This window comes from Telopea speciosissima, chromosome 2, assembly GCF_018873765.1.
Source record: "Telopea speciosissima isolate NSW1024214 ecotype Mountain lineage chromosome 2, Tspe_v1, whole genome shotgun sequence".
In the NCBI taxonomy this organism is placed as follows: domain Eukaryota; kingdom Viridiplantae; phylum Streptophyta; class Magnoliopsida; order Proteales; family Proteaceae; genus Telopea; species Telopea speciosissima.
Genome location: NC_057917.1, coordinates 58,212,713 through 58,233,156, shown reverse-complemented (window position 1 = coordinate 58,233,156; position 20,444 = coordinate 58,212,713). Strand labels below are relative to the sequence as shown.

At 41.0% G+C, this 20,444-nt stretch overlaps 1 protein-coding gene across 2 annotated transcripts in view; it reads right to left on the bottom strand.

The window, feature by feature from the left end:
- Positions 1-20,444, bottom strand: part of LOC122651442 (pyridoxal kinase-like) — a 64,818-nt gene that overhangs the window by 12,322 nt on the left and 32,052 nt on the right. For both annotated transcript variants that reach the window (XM_043844825.1, XM_043844827.1), the window contains one exon: positions 17,126-17,182. In XM_043844825.1, coding sequence (XP_043700760.1) covers positions 17,126-17,182 — 57 coding nt within the window. The remainder of the gene's footprint in view (positions 1-17,125; positions 17,183-20,444) is intronic.

The following is a 20,444-nucleotide window of genomic DNA, read 5'->3' as shown; positions in this document are numbered from 1 at the left end:
CCTCCATGATCCTAGGACATCCCATCTTGATGCAGTTCACCATAACCTGAGATACTTAAAATCTTCCCAAAGGAAGGGGATTCTTTTCTCTCGTAATGGTCACGTGAAGTTGGAAATTTTCACCGATGCTGATTGGGTCGGATCCATTGATGATAGGCGATCCACCTCTGGTTATTTTTCCTTCCTTGGTGCAAACCTTGTTACATGACATAGTAAGAAGCAGTCTGTTCTCTACCACTCCAGTGCAGAAGCTGAATTTCGTGCCATGGCACAAGGGATCTGCGAGCTAATGTGGCTTAAGAGTTTATTGGGTGATTTGGGAAATATCAGTGATGACCCTATGCGTCTCTATTGTGACAACAAGGCTTCTATTAGCATTGCTCACAACCCAGTCCAGCATGACCAGACTAAACATTTTGAGATTGATAGACACTTCATCAAAGAGAAGATGGAACAAGGAATCATATGCATCCCTTATGTCAGTTATGTTAATCAACTGGCTGATGTTTTTACCAAGGGCTTAAATTGTAATATGTTCCACCCACTAGTTTCCAAGTTGGCCATGTTTTTACCATCAAAAAAAAAAAAAAAGTTGGCCATGTTTGATATCTTCGCACCAACTCGAAGGGGAATGTTGAGAACCGTGAGATCAGAATAATTTCTCTTTACATTAGGGTTTTGTGTATTTTATTATAATTTCTCATTACATTAGGGTTTTATGTATTTTATTATTTTTCCCCAGTGGACTAGTTTGCCCTTAGGCTGTAATTCTCATTATAAATAAAGAGAACTTTTGTCATTAATGACAAGTCAATTATTCTCCTCACTCTGATTCTGAACTAAGCAGAAGAAAAATATTTATAAGCAAAAGCAGAACTTTATGTAAGCCCACCCTCACCTTTTCAAGCCTTATTCCCCCTAGTTTGGCTCGCTCTGTAAATAAAATTAAAAAACACAGAATCCAAGAAACACAGTATTGTTTCATAGACTTATTTATAATATCAAACTGATCAACTCAAAACCATAAACATGACTTGCTTATAATATAAAACTGATCAATTTAAAACCATAAACATGACCAAAACAAGAATTGAAATACCAAACTAAAACCTGGAACAGAACCAACGCAAAATCAGAAATACCTCCACTAACCTATGTTAAATAAAGTCGGGTAGCCCTCGAAATGCCACTTGGGTTTCCAACCCAAAACCTTAAGGCATTAGGTTGAGATGACCCAATGGTATATTGAGACACATCCAAAGTCCTAGATAACCGATGCAGGACCATACTTCTATAACTCCCAACATCTCAACAACCTAAAATAAGTTTATTTATTGAAAAGAAAGCTAATGACCAGATGGGTACACTATGCAAGTGCAAGAACTCCCAACTCCCAACCCCCAACCCCGTGTGTGTGCTTTCAAAAGGTCTTGGCTAGACACACAATTTCTCAAATATGGGTTCCTCTGATGAACTAAACCCCAAAACAAGAACAGATTCATTTGATATTGTGCACCAAAATGGAAAGTTCATTGGCATAGTAATGCAAAACCAGGGGGGATGGTCTGCTATGGTGGGCTTCACAGAGAGAGAGAGCAATAGAAGAGTTAGAGTTGCAGGGGGAGAAAAGAAATCACATTAGAAGAAGAGAGGGGGGGGGAAGACGAGTGATCGCATAAGAAGAAGAGCTGGGGGGGGGGGGGGAGAGTGCACACGCACACAGCCCTCAGTCTACTCAAACCATAAACTCAATTCATTCTTCAATTCTGTCCCTAATGATGGGGAATTACATCATTTATAAAGAGAAATAAAAGACTCCTAATTACTTCCTAAAACTTAGACTAACTAAAATAGAAACTCAATAAAACTCAAATTGGAAATTTCCCTATAAGTCTAATAGCTACCCCAAAATAAAAGATTGCATATCTTTCCCCAATAAAATAAATTCTAAATATCCTACTGAACCAGAACATGGTTGGGAAGCGGTTCATCTTGGTTTGGATCCCCAACTGGGTTTGGGTCGGTCCAAGGTAATGTATCTGCATCAATTCCCCCGGTGTTGAGAAAAACTCACCCACGAGTTTTGTAGAATGGTAGAAATAAAAGCTCACGAGCGGGGGGGGATTGGTTCCATGTTTGCAACTTGAAGAAAATCTAAAATATGAAGCTTTGGGGATGCATCCATGTCAGGGAAATCATGAGGAAGAACGAACTCATGATGCGGAATGACCTTCATTGCACTGGAGTCCGTCGTTACTTTATCCACGATCTGCACATCTTCCGTTTCCCTATTTGGTCTTCTGGTTGAGACTGTATCACTGGTGCTGCCTCTTTTGGCTTGGAACAAACATTGTCAACTAACCCATGAAGAATGAATGTCTGGGGCATGTGAAAAGGATGTAGGGTGCACAAGTTTCCATCACGATCAATGATGCCTTTTCGTTCTTCTAGCCATTCACGACCCAATTTAATAACACGCCGAGGAGAATCATACACTTCACAATGAGCACCATCACAATAATAAGAAATGGAGAATTCGACGAATACATAATCCTCAGAGTGAATAATGATCTGGTCGTTCTTGGATAACATCTCTACCACAGATTGTGAGACAAAATTGTTGCTTTGTCGTTCATCAATAAACAACATAGCAAGCTTTCCATTAGGCAACCGAACTCTGAACTTGAACACAAAAGAATCCATGGCCAGGGTTGTATTTGGAATCGGTATGGGTCCACACAAATAAGAGAATATGCAAAATAAGAGGTAATGGCAAAACAGTAAATAAAAGGGAAATTTTATGACAATAATGGCAGAACTGTAATTATGGGAAGTGCAACAACTAACACAAAAGGGAATGGAAATTCACGTATATGGTGAAGGGCAAACTGGGAAGTGGATGAATAACAGAATTAATAAAAGACTGAGGGGCAGTTTGGGACTAGAAAATAAGAAAAAGAGAAAAAGTGAGATCATGGTTAGGGAGGGGATTACCGTCTCCTACTTAGAGCCTGATTCCGTCGAACCAGAGAGGAAGAATGGAGGAGGCGCTGCGAGGAAGAAAGGGCTACACGACTTTGATGGACGCGACAATGCGAGGGAGCCAAGCGGGGATTTGAATCGCAAGAAGCTTCTGAAACAGGTATGTACTTTTTTTTTCTGCTTCTTGATTTCTCACTTCACTTCTTCTTTCTCTGTCTCGCACTCTCTCTGTTCTCTGCTTCTTTTTTTTGGTTCGGTTATGGCGGAACCAAGGAAGTGGGTGACAGTGGGTCTGGGATTATGCTCAGGGAATCGAAACGATGGAGTTGGGGAAAGGGATTTCTGCGGGAGAAGGATGACTGGATGGGGTTTTTTGTTTTTTTGTTTTGGTTGCTGTTACAGCGAGGAAGAAAGGGGTTGTTGCGGTTGGGGTTTCAGTGGAGTTGAACGAGAGGGGTGGGAGATGGAGAGTGACGCAGGGTTTTTTGTTTTTGGAATGGGAATCACGGGGGTTTGCTGTGGTTGATGGAAGGAGATGGGATGCTGGTATGACGGGTCGAACAGCAGTGCGGAGAAAAGAATACTGGGAAAAAGTAGAATGGAAAAAGAGAGATTGATAAACAAGGAGGTGGAATTTTTTTGTCTCTGATACCAGATATGCAGAACCAGGGGGGTGGTCTGCTATGGTGGGCTTCACAGAGAGAGCAATAGAAGAGTTAGAGTTGCAGGAGGAGAGAAGAAATCACATTAGAAGAAGAGAGGGGGGGGGGGAAGAAGAGTGATCGCATAAGAGGAAGAGGGGGGGCAGGAAGAGTGCACACGCACACAGCCCTCAGGCTACTCAATTCATTCTTCAATTCTGTCCCTAATGATGGGGAATTACATCATATATAAAGAGAAATATAAGACTCCTAATTACTTCCTAAAACTTAGACTAACTAAAATAGAAACTCAATAAAACTCAAATTGGAAATTTCCCTACAAGTCTAATAGCTACCCCAAAATAAAAGATTACATATCTTTCCCAAATAAAATAAATTCTAAATATTCTACTAAACCAGAACATGGTTGGGAAGCGGTTCATCTTGGTTTGGATCCCCAACTGGGTTTGGGTCGGTCCAAGGTAATGTATCTGCATCACATAGTCTTGGTATTGTAATGGACAAGCAAGGAACAAGTGAACAACATTGTAACTTTTTGGAGTAGTAGCATCATGATCCCTTGTGTTGGGGGTACATTGTCTTGTATCCCATCACTTGCTTTGTGGATTGATTCCGAAGGGCTGTTAAGAAGCTGATTCTTATTATGCCGGTGACTTAGACATACGGAGGTCTATTACAGGGTATGTGTTGACATTATCCAGTGGACCTATTTCGTGGAGGGCGATGCTTTAGTCCACAGTTGCATTGTCCACTATAGAGGCAGAGTACATGGCAGCGGTTGAGGCGGCCGAGGAAGGAGTTTGGTTGGCTGGATTCGTTCGTAAGTTGGGGTTGGAGCAAGGAGGGGCAGTGCTACACTGTGACAATCAAAGTGCCAAGCATCTTGCAAAGAATCAAGTGTTCCATGCAAGGACGAAGCATATAGATGTGAGGTTTCACAAGATCAAGGAGCTTATGTCAGAAGGCAGTATTCACTTGAGGAAAATTCATACTGACAACAATCCTGTAGCTATGCATACCAAGCTAGTCACCATAGAGAAGTTCAAGTCTTGTTTGGACTTGATCAATATTACTTGTTGTTGAAGGTGATGGACGCACCAGATGGGTGCGGATTTGTACCTCTATGGAGGTAAGGGGATGAAGGCATCTACAAGTTATCTTTACATGAGGCTCGACAGAATTCAAGCCAAGGTGGAGATTGTTGGGGGTACGATGTCTTGTATTCCATCACTTGGTTTGTGGGTTGATTCCAAAGGGCCGTTAAGAGGCCGTAGCCCTCAAGGACTATATGGGTATTACAGTAAAATTCCTGTATAGGGTTTCACTATAAATATGTAGCGAGGGTTCTTTCTCTGTAACAAAAATCTGAGAGAGGTGTGAGGACGAGTAGCTATAACCCTTTTCTCAATTAATAGTGAAACAAATCTCATCTCACCGTGGACGTAGGCAATATTGTCAAACCATGTAAATCCTCGTGTTCATTATGTATGTTGAATTCCGTGAATACTTGCTTGAGTCAGAGTGACTACAGACATCTTTATTTATAATGTAAAGAGGAACATTCTGGAATTGGTACAAGGACAAGATTACCCCTAGGACAATTCTACCCTTGAACCCATATTACAACACTCCCCCTCAAGTTGGAGCATACATGTCGAACATGCCCAACTTGCTAATTATAAGACAAAATAACTTACTACTAATTCCTTTGGTAAGGATATCAGCCAGTTGCTCACTGGACTGAATATATGGGATACAAATAATTCCTTGCTCCAACTTCTCCTTGATAAAATGCCGGTAAATTTCAACATATTAGGTACGATCATGCTGGACCGGATTGTGAGCAATACTGATTGCAGACTTGCTATCACAATAGAGTAGCATTGAAAGATCAGCATTCATACCCAAATCTTGAACAAGTCCCTTGAGCTAGAGAAGTACATAAATACCTTGTGCCATAGCCCTAAATTCGGCTTCAGGACTAGATCGGGCCACAACTGCATGTTTCTTGCTTCTCCAAGTAGTTAGATTTCCTCTAACAAATGTGCAATATCCAGATGTTGACTTCCTATCATCCGAACTTCCAGCCCAATCTACATCGGTGTATGCTTCTATCTGGAGATGACTATGAGGAGAATACAAGACTCCTTTTCTAGGAGATGACTCCAGGTACCAAAGTATTCTGTATGCTGCCTCCAAGTGTGAGGAGTGAGGATCATGCATGTATTGACTCACGACACTCACAGCAAATGTAATATCTAGTCGAGTATGTGAGAGATATATCAACCGGCTAACTAACCTCTGATAGCTACTCTTATCCACCAGGTCACCTTCCTTATTCTTCAAGTGTGTGTTGGGCTCAAGAGGGGTATCTACTGATTTACAACCAAGCATCCCTGTCTCACTCAACAAATCCGGGTATATTTTCTCTGGGAGAGAGATATGCCCTTGCTGAATAGGCAACCTCAATCCCCAAGAAATACCTTAACTTCCCCAAATCTTTGACTTCAAATTCAGTGCCCAGATAAGTCTTCAATTTCTAGATTTCCTATGCATCACTGCCCGTAATTACTATATCATCAACATAAACAATCACAATTGTCACTTGCTGTCCCACCTTTTTTACAAACAAGGTATGATCAGCATTGCTCTGCCTATACCCATATGCAATCATGGCCTTATCGAAGCGACCAAACCATGCCCTTGGTGACTGCTTTAGACCGTACAGGGCCTTCTTCAACTTGCATACCTTTCCCTGAGTTTCTGAAGAAGCAAAACCAGGAGGTATCTCCATGTAAACATCTTCTTCTAAGTCTCCATGTAGGAAGCCATTCTTCACATCGAGTTGTTGGAGATCCTAACCTTAATTCACAATAAAAGAAATGATGACTCGCACAGTATTCATCTTTGCTACAAGAGCAAAGGTCTCTTGATGGTCAATTCCTTGGGTTTGAGTGAACCCTTTGGCAACAAACCTTGCTTTATATCTTTCCACCGAGCCGTCTGATTTGTACTTCACAACAAATACCCATTTGCAGCCAACGGGTTTCTTTTCTGGTGGCGGATTTACCAAATCCCAGGTCTGGTTTTTCTCAAGGGCAAGCATTTCTTCATTCATCGCATCCTTCCATTTCTGTTCGGCTATTGCTTCCTGCCAATTGTTAGGGATGGTAACAGAGGATAACGAAGGCACAAAGGCATGGAATAAAGGAGTTGGAGAGTTGTATGACACAAAATTGGAAATAGGATGTTGTGTACAACTCTGCTTTGGTTTCCGAATAGCAATGGGTAAATTAAGACTGGAATCAGGAGGAAGCTTACCAGGAAGATGACTAAGAGTAGGACTTGGAGCAGGTGTCGATGACTGTGTAGAATCAGTGGTGGTGGTCTCTTTGTACCGAAGGCCATAAAAAGGAAAATCAGTTCCGCGAGAGTAAGTCTTCACATTATTCTCCCCTTTGACTGTTTGTTGCTGCTTATTCTGTCCCACTTCTTGTTCCTGACTTGTAATCCCATCTTCCAGTTCAACAGAAGCATCCTCTATGGTAGATATATCAATATCCAGAGAAGCAATCAACGGGACCTCTTCATCTCGTAGAAACTCCCCCTGTAGAGGTACCGGTTGTTTAAAGTAAGCTTCAGACTCCCAGAACACGACATCCATGGTGACAAACACTTTCCGTGTAAGAGGGTGATAGCATTTACACCCCTTATGGGTAGCTGAGTAGCCAAGAAAAAGACACCGCAGCCCTTTAGGTTCAACCTTGTCGTGAAAATGGTGATTCTGGGCAAACACCATACAACCAAAAACCTTGGGGGGGGGGGGCACAACAAACATGGATGTGCCCAACAAATGTCCAATGGGCAGTGATAGCCTAAGATGCGTGATGGAAGCCGATTGATAAGGTAAGTGGTTGTAAGGAATAAGGATGGCATCACCCCAGAAACGAGGACGAACATCCATATCGAACATGAGAGACTGCGCAACCTCTAATAAATGTCGATTCTTTCGTTTAGCAACCCCTTTCTGAGCAGGGGTATCCACACAAGAGGTCTGATGAATTATCCCATGAGTATCCAAATAGGAGCGGAAGGCACCATCCATGTATTCTTTTCCATTATCTGACCAGAGAACTTTCACCTTGGCATCGAACTGGGTCTGGACCATTTTATGAAATAGGGTGAAACAGGCGAAGACGTCACTCTTACTATGCATCAAGTAGACCCAAGTGATCCGACTAAAAGAATTAATAAAGGTGACAAACCATCGAAACCTATAAGTAAAAACACATCGGGCAAGGCCCTACACATCAGAATGTATCAAACCAAATGGACTCAAACTTCGATTAGAAGAAATAGGATAAACACTTCTAGTTTCCTTTGCCAAAGTGCGAGCATCACAAGAAAAATTATGTTTCTTACATCGTTTCAATAAATTAGGAAATAAATCAGATAAAACACCAATCGGGGGATGACTCAAACGACGATGCCAATTATTCAATTCAAACAATGCAGAATCAAAATTAGAAGACGCAAACTGTGATATCAAAGCTGCCCGGAAGATGTGTCCAAGCGAGTCACCATATCCCGTAGATTTTGTAATTCAGCCACAACTTGGGAAAGAGATTGGTCAGGTTGTTCTTCAGTAGATGCCTGATGAGCATGGGTGTTACTGGGCCGATTGGAACCACCATTCCTATGCATCTGTAGGGCGACCATGAAGCTTTCAACATCGGTCCTTAGTGTGGCATTCCTTCCCACAATGATTGCATTTAATAGGAGGGCGATCACCAAATGCTTGATTAGTAGTAGCATTACGGGAAGAATTGCCACGGGGAGACTGAGAATCGGAAATAAGGGCCGATCGTTCCTGAGTAACAGGATGAACCATGGCTGTACGCCAACTATCCTCGGCAGAAAGAATCACATAGGCCTGCTCAAGAGTCGGTAGAGGATCCCGATTGAGAATGTTGGTCCGGATCTGATCAAACTCAATATTGAGTCCAGCCAAGAAATCAAAAACACGCAAACCATCTTCCCACTTCCGGAAGGCCATTGCATCAACATCACAGGTAGCAGTGAAGGTGCCCAGAAAATCCAACTGCTGCCACATAATACACATGGTATTGTAATACTGAGAAAGGGGCAACTCCAACTGCTTAGTAGAATGGATCTTCTGACGGAGTTCATAGCATTGGGCGGCATCCCCAACCTGAGAATAGGTGTCCTGAGGTGTCTTCCATATTTTAGCAGCCGAATCAAGGAGAAGGTAACGCCCTGCAATATCTTGGTCCATGGAATTAACCAGATAGGACATGACCAAGAAATTGAAATTCATCCATCGATCCTGTGCAGAGCCAGCCTTGGTAGGCCTGACCTGAGTGCCCGTGATGTAGCCAGATAGACCACGGGAACCAATAGCGAACAAGCAAGAATGAGACCACAAAAGATAATTGATGCCATTTAATTTGATGAGGTTCACCTGAAAAGGAATAAAGTCACGTTGTGATGAACCATCAGAACCAGAGGAAGCAGAAGTAACCTCTAAAACGTCAGGCATGGTAACTGGTAAAAAATCACTGAAATCAAAAAATAAAGCCTCCAAAAAAAATCAGAACATAAGGAAGAAAAAGAACCCTCAGTGGGAGTCAACTCACCATCAAAGGTGGGGGAAAAAATACGGCAAAGGGAAAGAACCTCTCCCGAGAGGGCTGCGGGGCTGGTGGAGGTGGAGGTGGCGGAAGGTGGTGGAGGGGTCTACGGGGCCTGGCGGAGGTGGCGGTAGGTGGTGGAGGGGCCTGCCGGGGCTGACGAAAGGTGGAGGAGGGCTGGTGGTGGTAGCGGAAAGCCTAAAGGAGGCTGGCGGAGGTGATGCAGGTTCATCATAGAAATTGGCTTATTTCTTTAGAAATAGGCCTAGGGTTGGGTAATATACATGTTGGGCCTTTGTTCCTAAGGGTTTTCTATATATTAGGCCACTTTAATGAGCCTAAACTAGGGGTATATAGGTTGCATACGGGATTAGCCCAATACTTAGTTTATTTTTATGTTTTTTAATTAAACCGGTTCAAATTGGTTGCATCCAATTGGTACAATTTAAGTGATCATGTGACTTGGTTAAGTGGTCATGTAATGTAAGTTGGGCTGGATTAGGACTCTACAAGTCCAGCCATGGAATAAGCCTGTTTTTGCCTTTTCTGCTCCTCTAATTGCTTTCTCTAGGAAACTCAAAAATGTTAAGGCTGCTCTTAAAGATTGGAACATCAAAGTTTTTGGCAACATTTCTCATCAAGTCTTGGAGTGTAAGGAAAGGCTTGCTGCCATACAGGCCAGTCTTCAATCTGATTTCCTTAATGCTTCCTTGGCCATTGAAGAAAAAGAAGTCTCCTCTCAGCTCTCCTCCTTGCTGGCTAGGGAAGAAAGTTTTCTTAAGCAAAAATCTAGGATCACTTGGCTGGATTTGGGAGATTCAAACACGGCCTACTTCCATCGAACGGTGAAAGCTAGGCTTAACACAAACTCCATTATTCAGCTCGCCTGGCCGGATGGATCCTTAGTCAACTCGTGAAAGATATTAAAGATTTGTGATTCAGCACTTCCGAGCCTCTTTTCTAGTCCTCGGAGAGTCTTGCCCCCATTCCGGACCAGTTGCTCAACAAGTTTATTGGCCAGGCCTCCCTTGATTCTTTGAGTTCTATTCCTAAAGAAGAGGAAATAGTGGAAGCTATTCACTCTCTCAAGGTCAATGGTGCTCCGGGCCCGGATGGCTTTAGCATGGGGTTTTTCTTAGCCGCTTGGAATATCATCAAATCTGATCTTGTAGCTGCCATCGAAAGCTTCTTCCTTAATCCTAGTCAAATTACTGGGATCAACAATACTTTTCTTTGCCTCATCCCCAAAAAGGAAGGTGCTATTGCCATGAACGATTTTAGGCCCATTGCCCTATGCAATCTCCTCTACAAGTTCATAGCAAAGATTCTTGCTCGTAGGCTCAAAGGTGTTGTGGATGTCTTGGTCAGTGACAATCAAACAGCCTTCATCCCTGGCAGGAATATCTCGGACAACATTCTTTTATGCAATGATTTAATTCGAGGGTTTGATCGAAAAAATCACTCTCCCTCCTTCCTCTTGAAGATTGACATTCACAAGGCTTTTGACTCTCTTAGGTGGGAATTTATTACTCAGGTGATGACTAAGATGGGATTCCCTCTGCCTTTTGTAAATTGGGTTAACTCCTGCATTTCTTCCCCCAAGTTCTCGGTGCTGGTAAATGGTAGCTCAGCGGGTTATTTTGGTGCTTCTGTGGGGATTCGCCAAGGCTGCCCCCTATCTCCCTACCTGTTCACCTTGGCTTTGGAAGTCCTATCCAGAGAGATTCAGACTTGTACTGATCAGCAGATTATTTTGCCAATGCCCAAGTGTAAAGCCATTAAGCTCACTCATCTGGCCTTTGCAGACGATTTGATGATATTCTCAAAGGCCACAGTCACCTCTCTTCAGTGCATTTTAAGTTGCCTTCAGCATTTCCATGAGCGCTCGGGTCTCAGCATCAACCCCTCAAAGTCTCTTATTTTTTTGGCTGGAGTCTCAGAGGTTCTGAAAACAGTTCTACTTGCCAGATCTGGATTCCTAGAGGGCAAGCTTCCAGTCAAGTACTTGGGTATCCCCCTGATCTCGGCCAGGCTTACTGCTCCCCATTGCACTCCTATGCTTGATTTGATCAGAAAAAGGCTTCAACTTTGGAAAAGCAAACTTCTCTCCTATGCGGGCAAGTTAATCCTTATCAAATCAGTTTTGGAGTCATCTTATATCTATTGGTCTGGGATTTATGGGCTACCTCAGGCCACCATCAAGTCCTTAGAAACTCTCATGGCCTCCTTTCTCTAGAAGGGCAATGATTCCTCTAAATTTCTCCATCCCATAAGCTGGGCCGCTGTATGCCTCCCTAAGAAGGAAGGTGGGTTGGGCATCCGAAGAATAAAAGAGGTGAACACTGCGGGTGTCATCAAGCTTATTTGGAAGATTGCTTCCAAGAAGAAAAGCATCTGGGTTGACTGGATTTATTCAGGTCCTCTTCGAAATGACTCTATCTGGACGGCTACCCCTTCCTCTGATGCTTCTTGGGTCTAGCGCAAAATTCTTGCTAGCCGACACCTTGTGCTTCGGGTCATTCGGTCCCAGGTTGGTGATGGTCTCTCCACTTACCTTTGGCTGGACAATTGGCACCCTTCGGGGATTCTTCTCCATCAAGTCACTCCCCGCTCCATTTATGCAATGGGTCTTCACAGGCTATCTTCGGTTGCTGATATTCTTGATCAGGATGGCTGGGCTCCCCCCCCCCCTCTGGCAACTCTCTTAGCCTTATTTGGAGTGAGCTCCCCTCTATTCCAAGAAGGCCTACTGCCCGAGGAGATTGTGTTCTTTGGATATCAAACAGATCTGGCCTTTTCTCTTCTAAGGAAGCTTGGAACTACATACGTTTGAAAGGCCAGTTGGTACCTTGGCGCAAGCTTCTTTGGTTCAAGCACCACATTCCTCGCCACTGTTTTTTTGGAGGGTTTTCAACAACGTCTCCCAACCCAAGATTTTCTTGAAGCCGCCGATCCAAGTCTCTTCTCTTGCTGCCTTTCTTTGGAACAATGTTGAAGACTTGACTCACCTTTTCTTTGAGTGCCCTACATTGCTTGCTATTTAGAAAGGCATCCTCCTCAAGTGCTGGCCGGTCCGTAGAAGAATTCTCCCTTTCTCTAGAGAGTGGATTTGGGTTGATATGACCTTCGCTAGCTACTCTATTTGTGATGTGGTAGGGAAGCTGGCTTTCTGTGCCACTATCAACCATATTTGGATGGAGTGTAATATCAGGAAATGGTCCTCCAATTCTCGTCCTTACCAAAAGATTTGGGATTCCATCTCCTTTGAGATTAAAGCAAAGTTATCGCTTGTCCCCCCCTCTAGTTGTTTAGACTCCCCAAGGAACAGGCTCATTGTTGACTCCTGGGGCCTCTCTAATGTTTCTCTTGTTTCTTCAGCCTCTCCTAGCTAAGGCTTTGGCTGTTTGTGTTTTTCTTGCCCCTAGGGGCCCTCTGTAATTCTTTTCTTCTCTTCGGTAATGAAATTATTTATTCACCCAAAAAAAAAAAATCCAGCCATGTTTTGAGTCTATTTCTTTTAGTATTTTAGTTTCCTAGTTAGCTTAAGTTACCTAATAGGTTAAGGATTGGGTTAGGCCTTTCCTTTTTAGTGTAGGAGTCTAATTTTGAGTCTTTTATATAAGGTTGTAAGGGGGCCAAGTATTGAATACGAATTTGATTAATAAAGAATATTGTTTTGCTGCTGTCTTTGCTGCTGCTGCTTCTCTCTTCAGAGACTGTCTTGTGTGTCATATCAAGACCCCTCCCTTGTGAGTAATATCAAGGTTGAAGGACTGGAATCCCCAGTGACTCCTTGCATCTTGTAGATCGGGAGGTCCTCTCTTAGCTTTTCTTTAATCTGCTACTGTTGGAGATCGGTGTTAATTCAAGTAGTTTTATAATTCTGCAATTTAATTCCTCTTCTTAATCCTCCACTTAACCCTAATCGATTCCCATAACCCTAGCCTCACTCTAAAATCTGTCCAGGCTTGTCCCTCCATTCGATCTCAGTTGCAGCCCAATCTGTCCATCAAAACCCTAAATCTAATTCTGCCCTAATTAGCCTAAGCTGTCCCAATCGGCCAGCCTTGTTTGGTGATCCTATTACCCTGGTTCCTAGTGGGACTACTCCTACCTAAGACTACATTAGGAGGTGGCTGTCCTTAGGGCAGAATCACGAAGAAGAGAGAGAGAAAAAGGAAAAAAATTTTAATTCCCATATTCCCGGAATATTTTTGGCTCTGATACCATGTTGAACTCCATGAATATTGGCTTGAGTCAGAGTGACTACAGCCATCTTTATTTATAATGTAAAAAAGGAACATTCTAGAATTGGTATAAGGACAAAATTACCCCTAGGACAATTCTACCCTTGAACCCATATTACAACAGTGTGATTGTTGTTTGCGATTTCCATTCTTTTCTACATCATGTTAGGATTCGTTTTCAACAACCTTGGACACGATAGAGATGACAACTTCAGCCCGCCAAAATTTCATCTCCCTCCATCTCTTATTTCTAAATAGAACATGAATCCTAGCATCGTTAACCCTATGTTTCAGCAGAAGAACCTATCTTCTTTAGGTTTTACTCCAAAAATTACCTGGACCATTCTCTTAACCCATTCATTCATTCTCATTTGCAGGTATTGAAAGATTATCTTATTAAACCAGTGGTTACCTAATCTAGATACCATCATGTTGTATATATATATATATATATATATATATATATATATATATTTATATTTATACACATGTGACATGTGTGTCCATCACATCCATTTCAATAAAGATTGAGTTTATTAATTTGCATTGATATTATATGTTCGATGGTTGCCTCAAGTATGACCTTAAAGTGTTAACAACTAGGGACAGCATTGGGCATTCTAATCTTACAGTTGTCACAAGGTTTACTCTTGCAATGTGATGCAGAATATAAGTATGAGCATTCTTACGGTATGTGTGTCCAATGTGATCATTCGAGATTCCTGCATGGAATACTTCCGGTTGTTTGCGCAACAAGAATCTCTTATAGTTGTTTTGTCCTTATACTAAGAGGTCCTTACCATTGCAATTGTGCATTTCGCGTATGTGGTGTACATGTACCAAAGGTTGATGCCTACACTGGCTACATATCGATGTGCTCGTTGTACAGTGATCCACTATAGATGGAAGAGATGCTCAACAAGGTATCCACTTCCCGAAGAGGAGAACATCTGGAGAGAGTTGTCAAACTGTGATTGGACAAAAACTCCGGTACTGGTGGCAGTTCTGTAAATTATCTACAAATTGTTTTAAAATATTATTATAAATATATAATTATAATTTTTATATATTTTTATGTCCAATCACCGGTTAAGACTCTGATATTTGCTGTTTGACGGATTAGGGTTTTTGGCGATATCCATCTCCATACCTGAAACCGAAAGCCCGGTGATGCAGATTTATCACCAAACTGGGCTTCTTTTATTAGGAATAAGTCTAGGGTTGGGTTACATACATGTTGGGCCTTTGATCCCATGGGTTTCTAATGTAATAGGCCACTTTTATGGGCCTAAAATATGGGTAAATAGGTTGCATACGGGATTAGCTCCCATACTTAGTTTTATTTCCATACTTAGCTTTTTATTTGGTATTTTAAATTGAACCGGTTCAACCAATGATTCAATTTAAGTGATTTTATTAGTTTTTCTTTTAGTTGTTTAGTTGGGCTGGATTAGGACACTATGTTGAGTCTATTTCAGTTTCCTAGTCAGTTTAAGTTAGCTAATAGGTTAAGGATTGGGTTAAGGCCATTCCTTTTTAGTGTCTAAGTCTATTTTTGATTCTTCTATATAAGTTTGTAAGGGAGGCCAGCATTACATACGAATTTTGATTAATAAAAACTCAGCTTTATGCTTGCTGCCTTTGTTGCTGCCTTTGCTCCATCGTGAGTGTGCCTTGTGAGTAATATCAAGGTGAAGGGATTGGTGGATCTCCAATCGACTCCTTGCATCGTGAAGATTGGGAGGGCTGCTACTTATCTCCTTGCATCGTGAAGATCGGGAGACCCCATTGTTCATCTTCAAAGCTGTTGCCATTGAAGACCTGCAACAAGTAAGAAATTCTGCAACTATTCTTCTTCCTTCTAGAAGGTCACATACAAGGTGATTTTTGAGATCTACCAAACCACCCATCCGATTGGACTCAGATTTTCACCATACCTCTATTAACCCTAATTTGGGAAGTGATTCAAATTTGACCTAATTCCTGTGGCCTGATTTGAATATATTCTCACATTTCCCATTCTGCCCCTACCTCCATTAAAGCACAGTTTCAGACCTTCAACCATACTCGATTCTGATTTCATGCTCAGAATAAGTAGTTGATTTCATGACATGTTAATTCTGGAATTAGTAACCTAATCATATCTCTAAACCCTAGAATCCCCTTCTCCTACCTCCATTAGGAATTGTCTCAAATAACCTTATCTTGCTGCCCAACTCACCTAACCTACTTCCATTCACTCAAGCATCATAAAACCTATACCATTAGACTTCCCTACACCTGCCCATCATTACTATATAAGACAACCCTAACCTAAACCTAACTTTAACCCTAATTTTGACCTAAAACTCAAGTTTCACCCATTCGGATGACCTGTTCAGATTAGATCCTGGTTGAACTGGCTCCTAGTAGGTCTCCTACCTATCTAGGACTACATTACCCGGTATGTGATGTTGTTTAGTGGAGGGACTAATATGTAATGAAAGTTTCTATCTCTTGGGGTTAAATGGTTATATTTCACATGGATTGTCCTTATGTGTAATAATAGACAAGTTGTGAGAATACCCTTTTGGATCACAACACTTAGCCCAATAAAAACCATTCGATTAAAAGACGCTCTATTGTAAATATGATGGATATGACAAACCCTAGTCCCTAATGAATTAAGAATTCAGAATTGAGTGAGGATTACAGAGAGAGAGGAAGAGATAGTGTCTTCTCCATTAGGATTTCACCATTGAAGGAGCTTCTTCCATCGGGCGGTGACGGGTACAACTGCTGCATTCCATTGGAGGATTTTCCTTCGTGAATCTCAAGCTAACTCTAACCCTTCTCTGTTGTTTTGTTGTTCTGCATACCATAACGTGCACAAAGATCGTTTCCGTCGGTAAAAAGTTTGTTCGGACACTTCCGCTGCCATCACATTATAGTTAAGGACAACCAAAATATATCAAACTTGGAGATATACCCCAGTCCAGTCAGTCATAACTAAAAGTTCTAAAAGGCTCACTCTTATCAACCTTATTTTCTTCATGATATATTTCAACCAAGACTTCTAATATAGCCAAAGAGAAAAAACAATGAATATAATTAAAACCTCTCCCACGTCAAATCACCTTCTCCAGTCAAATTTCATCAAGTGGAAATAGTATCAAGCATATATAAATCTTTAGAAACTTAAAAAGAACCATAACTTGTCCATTGATGTGGAAGAAAGAAAATTTGAGACCCAGAAACAGATCAACTATGAGCCATTCCAAGCATAAGCTAAAAGCTCTAGAAAAGTGATTATTATTAAGCCCGCTTTCTCCTAAATAGTAGTAAGTGAAGGATTTGATAAAAACTAATTGAGGCACAGAATTTTGGCTTTTCCCATAAACAGAAATGCATACTATTCCCCCACCATACAAAAAAATAACGAGTGATGTGATACAATCATGCTATCAAGAGTTCAATCCAGTTCATCCAGAAACAAAAAAGATAATAGTTACTATTTAAAATTACATGTAAATCTCTAGCAACCCAAAGAATCACAAGTTGTTGACAAAAAGAGACAGACACTTTTAGGCAATCAACAGCATACCGCAAAAAGAGCAGGAATCTTTCGTATCACAATCTTGAATTGCTCAGGATGTTGACCCTACAATAATCATGTAGTAGAATGAAATTTTGATACATAATCATTACTGATGGATCAATGGTACTTACATTCATATGTAACAATATATATATATATATATATATTTATTTATTTATTTATTTATTTATATCAATTATGAGAGAATCAATTTCAGATAAACTTTCATTACAAGACATCTGTTATCTTTGGAGTCCAAACAAAGAAATCATGATTTCCAATTATTCATAGTTCATTTGGAAATGTTTATGAAATACAGGCATAAGTGATGCAGAAAAATCACCTAAATGGGATTGTTTTATTATAAATAAGCTTTGGGTTGGTTATGTATGTGTTGGGCCTTTGATCCAATGTGTTTTCATTGTAATGGGCCACTTTAATGGGCTTATAATACCCAGCACACGAGGCTCCCGCCACTGCGGGGTCTGGGGAGGGTCATAATGTACACAGCCTTAACCCCGCTTTGCGGAGAGGCTATTTCCATCCAAGGTACTAAAACTCGGGTCTCGATACCAACTCGGCTCTTGGAAAAACCAAGACAAGTCGAGATCTCGGCCGAGTTGGTGCATTTTTTTTTTCCCAACTCGAAGCCTCAACTTTGGGTCAACCCGAGATCTGGACCCAAGATCTCGCCGAGATATGTCGAGTTTTGGCAAGTTAGGTAAGGTATTTAAGTGGTAGGTGGGGTAAAAAAAGGGTCGAAACCGAGATCCAAACCGAGATCTGAGATCTCGCCGAGATATTGCACTTTTGAGACTCGCAAGTAGTCTCGTCTCTGCTTTTCCAAAAACCAAGAAACTCGGCGAGATCTCGGCAAGATCTCGCGACTTCTCGATCTATGTTTCCAGCTACTCGAACCCATAACCACTTGGTCACAATGGAGCAACCTTACCGTTGCACAAATATTTGGCAGAAGCTAGACCTATGACATTAGTTAAGTGTCTTTATTTCTTTATTTTACTTGTTAGTAAGTGTTTTAGTTACGCTGGATTAGGATTCTATAAGTTCAGTTCTGTTCTGAGTCAGTTTCCTTCATCATTCTCGCTTCCTAGTCAGTTTACGTTACCTTATTAGTTAAGGATTGGTTTAGGCCTTTTCCCTTTTAGTGTGAGTCTTGTGACAAACCCAAGATTCTAGTACCTGCAATAGAATAGAGAGAGAGAGAGAGGAGAGAGAGAGAGATGTGCAGAGAACCACGATAGGCTCAGCTTAGGATCTATCGTGGTCTCTTCCCCTTTAGTTATAATCTGCATAACTTACAAGCATAGCGTAGTCTAAATAGGAAACATAGTCTGAATAGGAAACTACTAACTCCTAACTCCTACTAACAACCAAAGACTTAAAGTAATAAGGAAACCACGATAAGGGCACTCCCCCTATCGTAGTGCATATCTTAACATGTCTGTTTTGAGTCTTCTGTATAAGTTTGTAAGGGGGTCCAGCCTTGTACATGAATTTGATTAATGAGATTTTAACTTGAGCATTTTCTTTATTCTGTGAGATTTATATTTGTTGGGAGATGCAGTGTAATATGGTGGGATGCTTAGTCATATCTTCTTCTTCTTCTTCTTCTTCTTCTAAACTCATTTTCATTGTTCAAGTCCCAGCAATCAGGTCAGCTCTGCAACTTTTATTTCCTGCATATAGTATTTGATAGAATCTGAGTTTAGAACGAGGCCCTGCTCAATATTTCTTTCTCAAATCAGATCTGATTTCATTTATTGTTTGACTCTAAAAAATCAAGTCTTTAAACTACGTTTCAGGTTTCCTACTCTTCATATTCTTCAATATTGAATTTTTTACCAGAGTTTCAGATCTACATCTACAACAATCGCACTTCATGCTTCATTGATTTATGACTTCAAAATTTCATCTTTGAGCTGGTTTTAAGGAATCCTGTTCTTAGTAGGATTTCCTGAAATCTTCATTAGAACTCTAATTTAGATGTCAAATTCAGATTGATATTTTTGATACTGTTCCTGAGGTTTATTGCTGTTTTGACAATCTGTTTAACATCAGTTTGGGTCTTTAAGATTCTGGTTTCATTTACTGTTCTAGAATCCTAAATCTGGAATCCTATTTTCAGTAGGATTCTCTCATATTTCCAGATCAGACCATCAGACTGGTCCCAAGTTTTGATATCATATCTCCTTCCCAAATAGAGGGCTTGACCACTCTTTTGACCTTATCAGAATCCTTGATCTTCTGATGTCTTAAATGTTCTACATCTGGTCTTGTCTCTCACTGCAATTCTGGTTTTCAACTTAGGCTTCTAGAATCCATCAATTGGTATCAAAGCTATGGATGTTAGTAGTTCCAACACCTCAAGCCAAACCAATGACTCTGCTGTTCAAGTGATTGAGATATTGAAACAGTTGAATGAACGCTCAACAAGGATGATGCGACATATTGATTCTGCACCTACATATTATGCACTCCCTAGGACTGATATTATTTCAAAGAAGATGGAAGCCAGAAGTTCCTTACTTTAAAGATACGACAGTCCCATGGTTATTCCTTTTCTCTAGAGGAATATTTTGACTGGTGATGCAGGCTGGATTTCACTTCTGATCAATTTATAATACAGCCTCATTGTGGAAGTGACAGATTAGGAGAATCGAACACATACTCTTCAAGGCGTATGGGAGTATTGACTCGAACACAAAGATAGAAATGAAAGCAACAAAGAAAGCTACAACTTTTCGACTTCGAGGGTATAGTGAAACTCTTCCAGGTTTCAAGGGGTTGAAACTCTTCAAGTTTTCGATAACAAACTCATATAAAAGTAATTCAAAATATCAAATCTTCACCTTTACAATAAGCCAATAAGCATAGCTCTTCAAATTTATAGAAAACTAAACAAACCCTAATCAACATCAAGCATTCATCTAATTAAGTTCCTACGGCTGAGATTGCATAGAGATGGATCCAAGGTAACCTTTACTAAGGTAGGTTCCTAGGCACAAATGAGTTACCAAAATTAAACCATGACTAAGTAGGGAAAAAATAAATTAAAAATGGTGTCCTTTTCATCCTCGTAGTTGGCGACTTCTTGGCTCATAGAATATTTCACAATTAAAGTAAATAAATAGTGAAGGAGGTTCCCTCAGAATTCAGCTATTCCATGCTCCCAAAATCGTCCAGCTTGGGGGTGCCTCCATGTTTAGTGATTTCTTCTTCAAGTCAATCACTTCAAAAGATAGAACAAGGGAAAGATCATCTTCAATTTAAGGTTGGCTCCATGTGGGCCTTATTACGCTTAGGC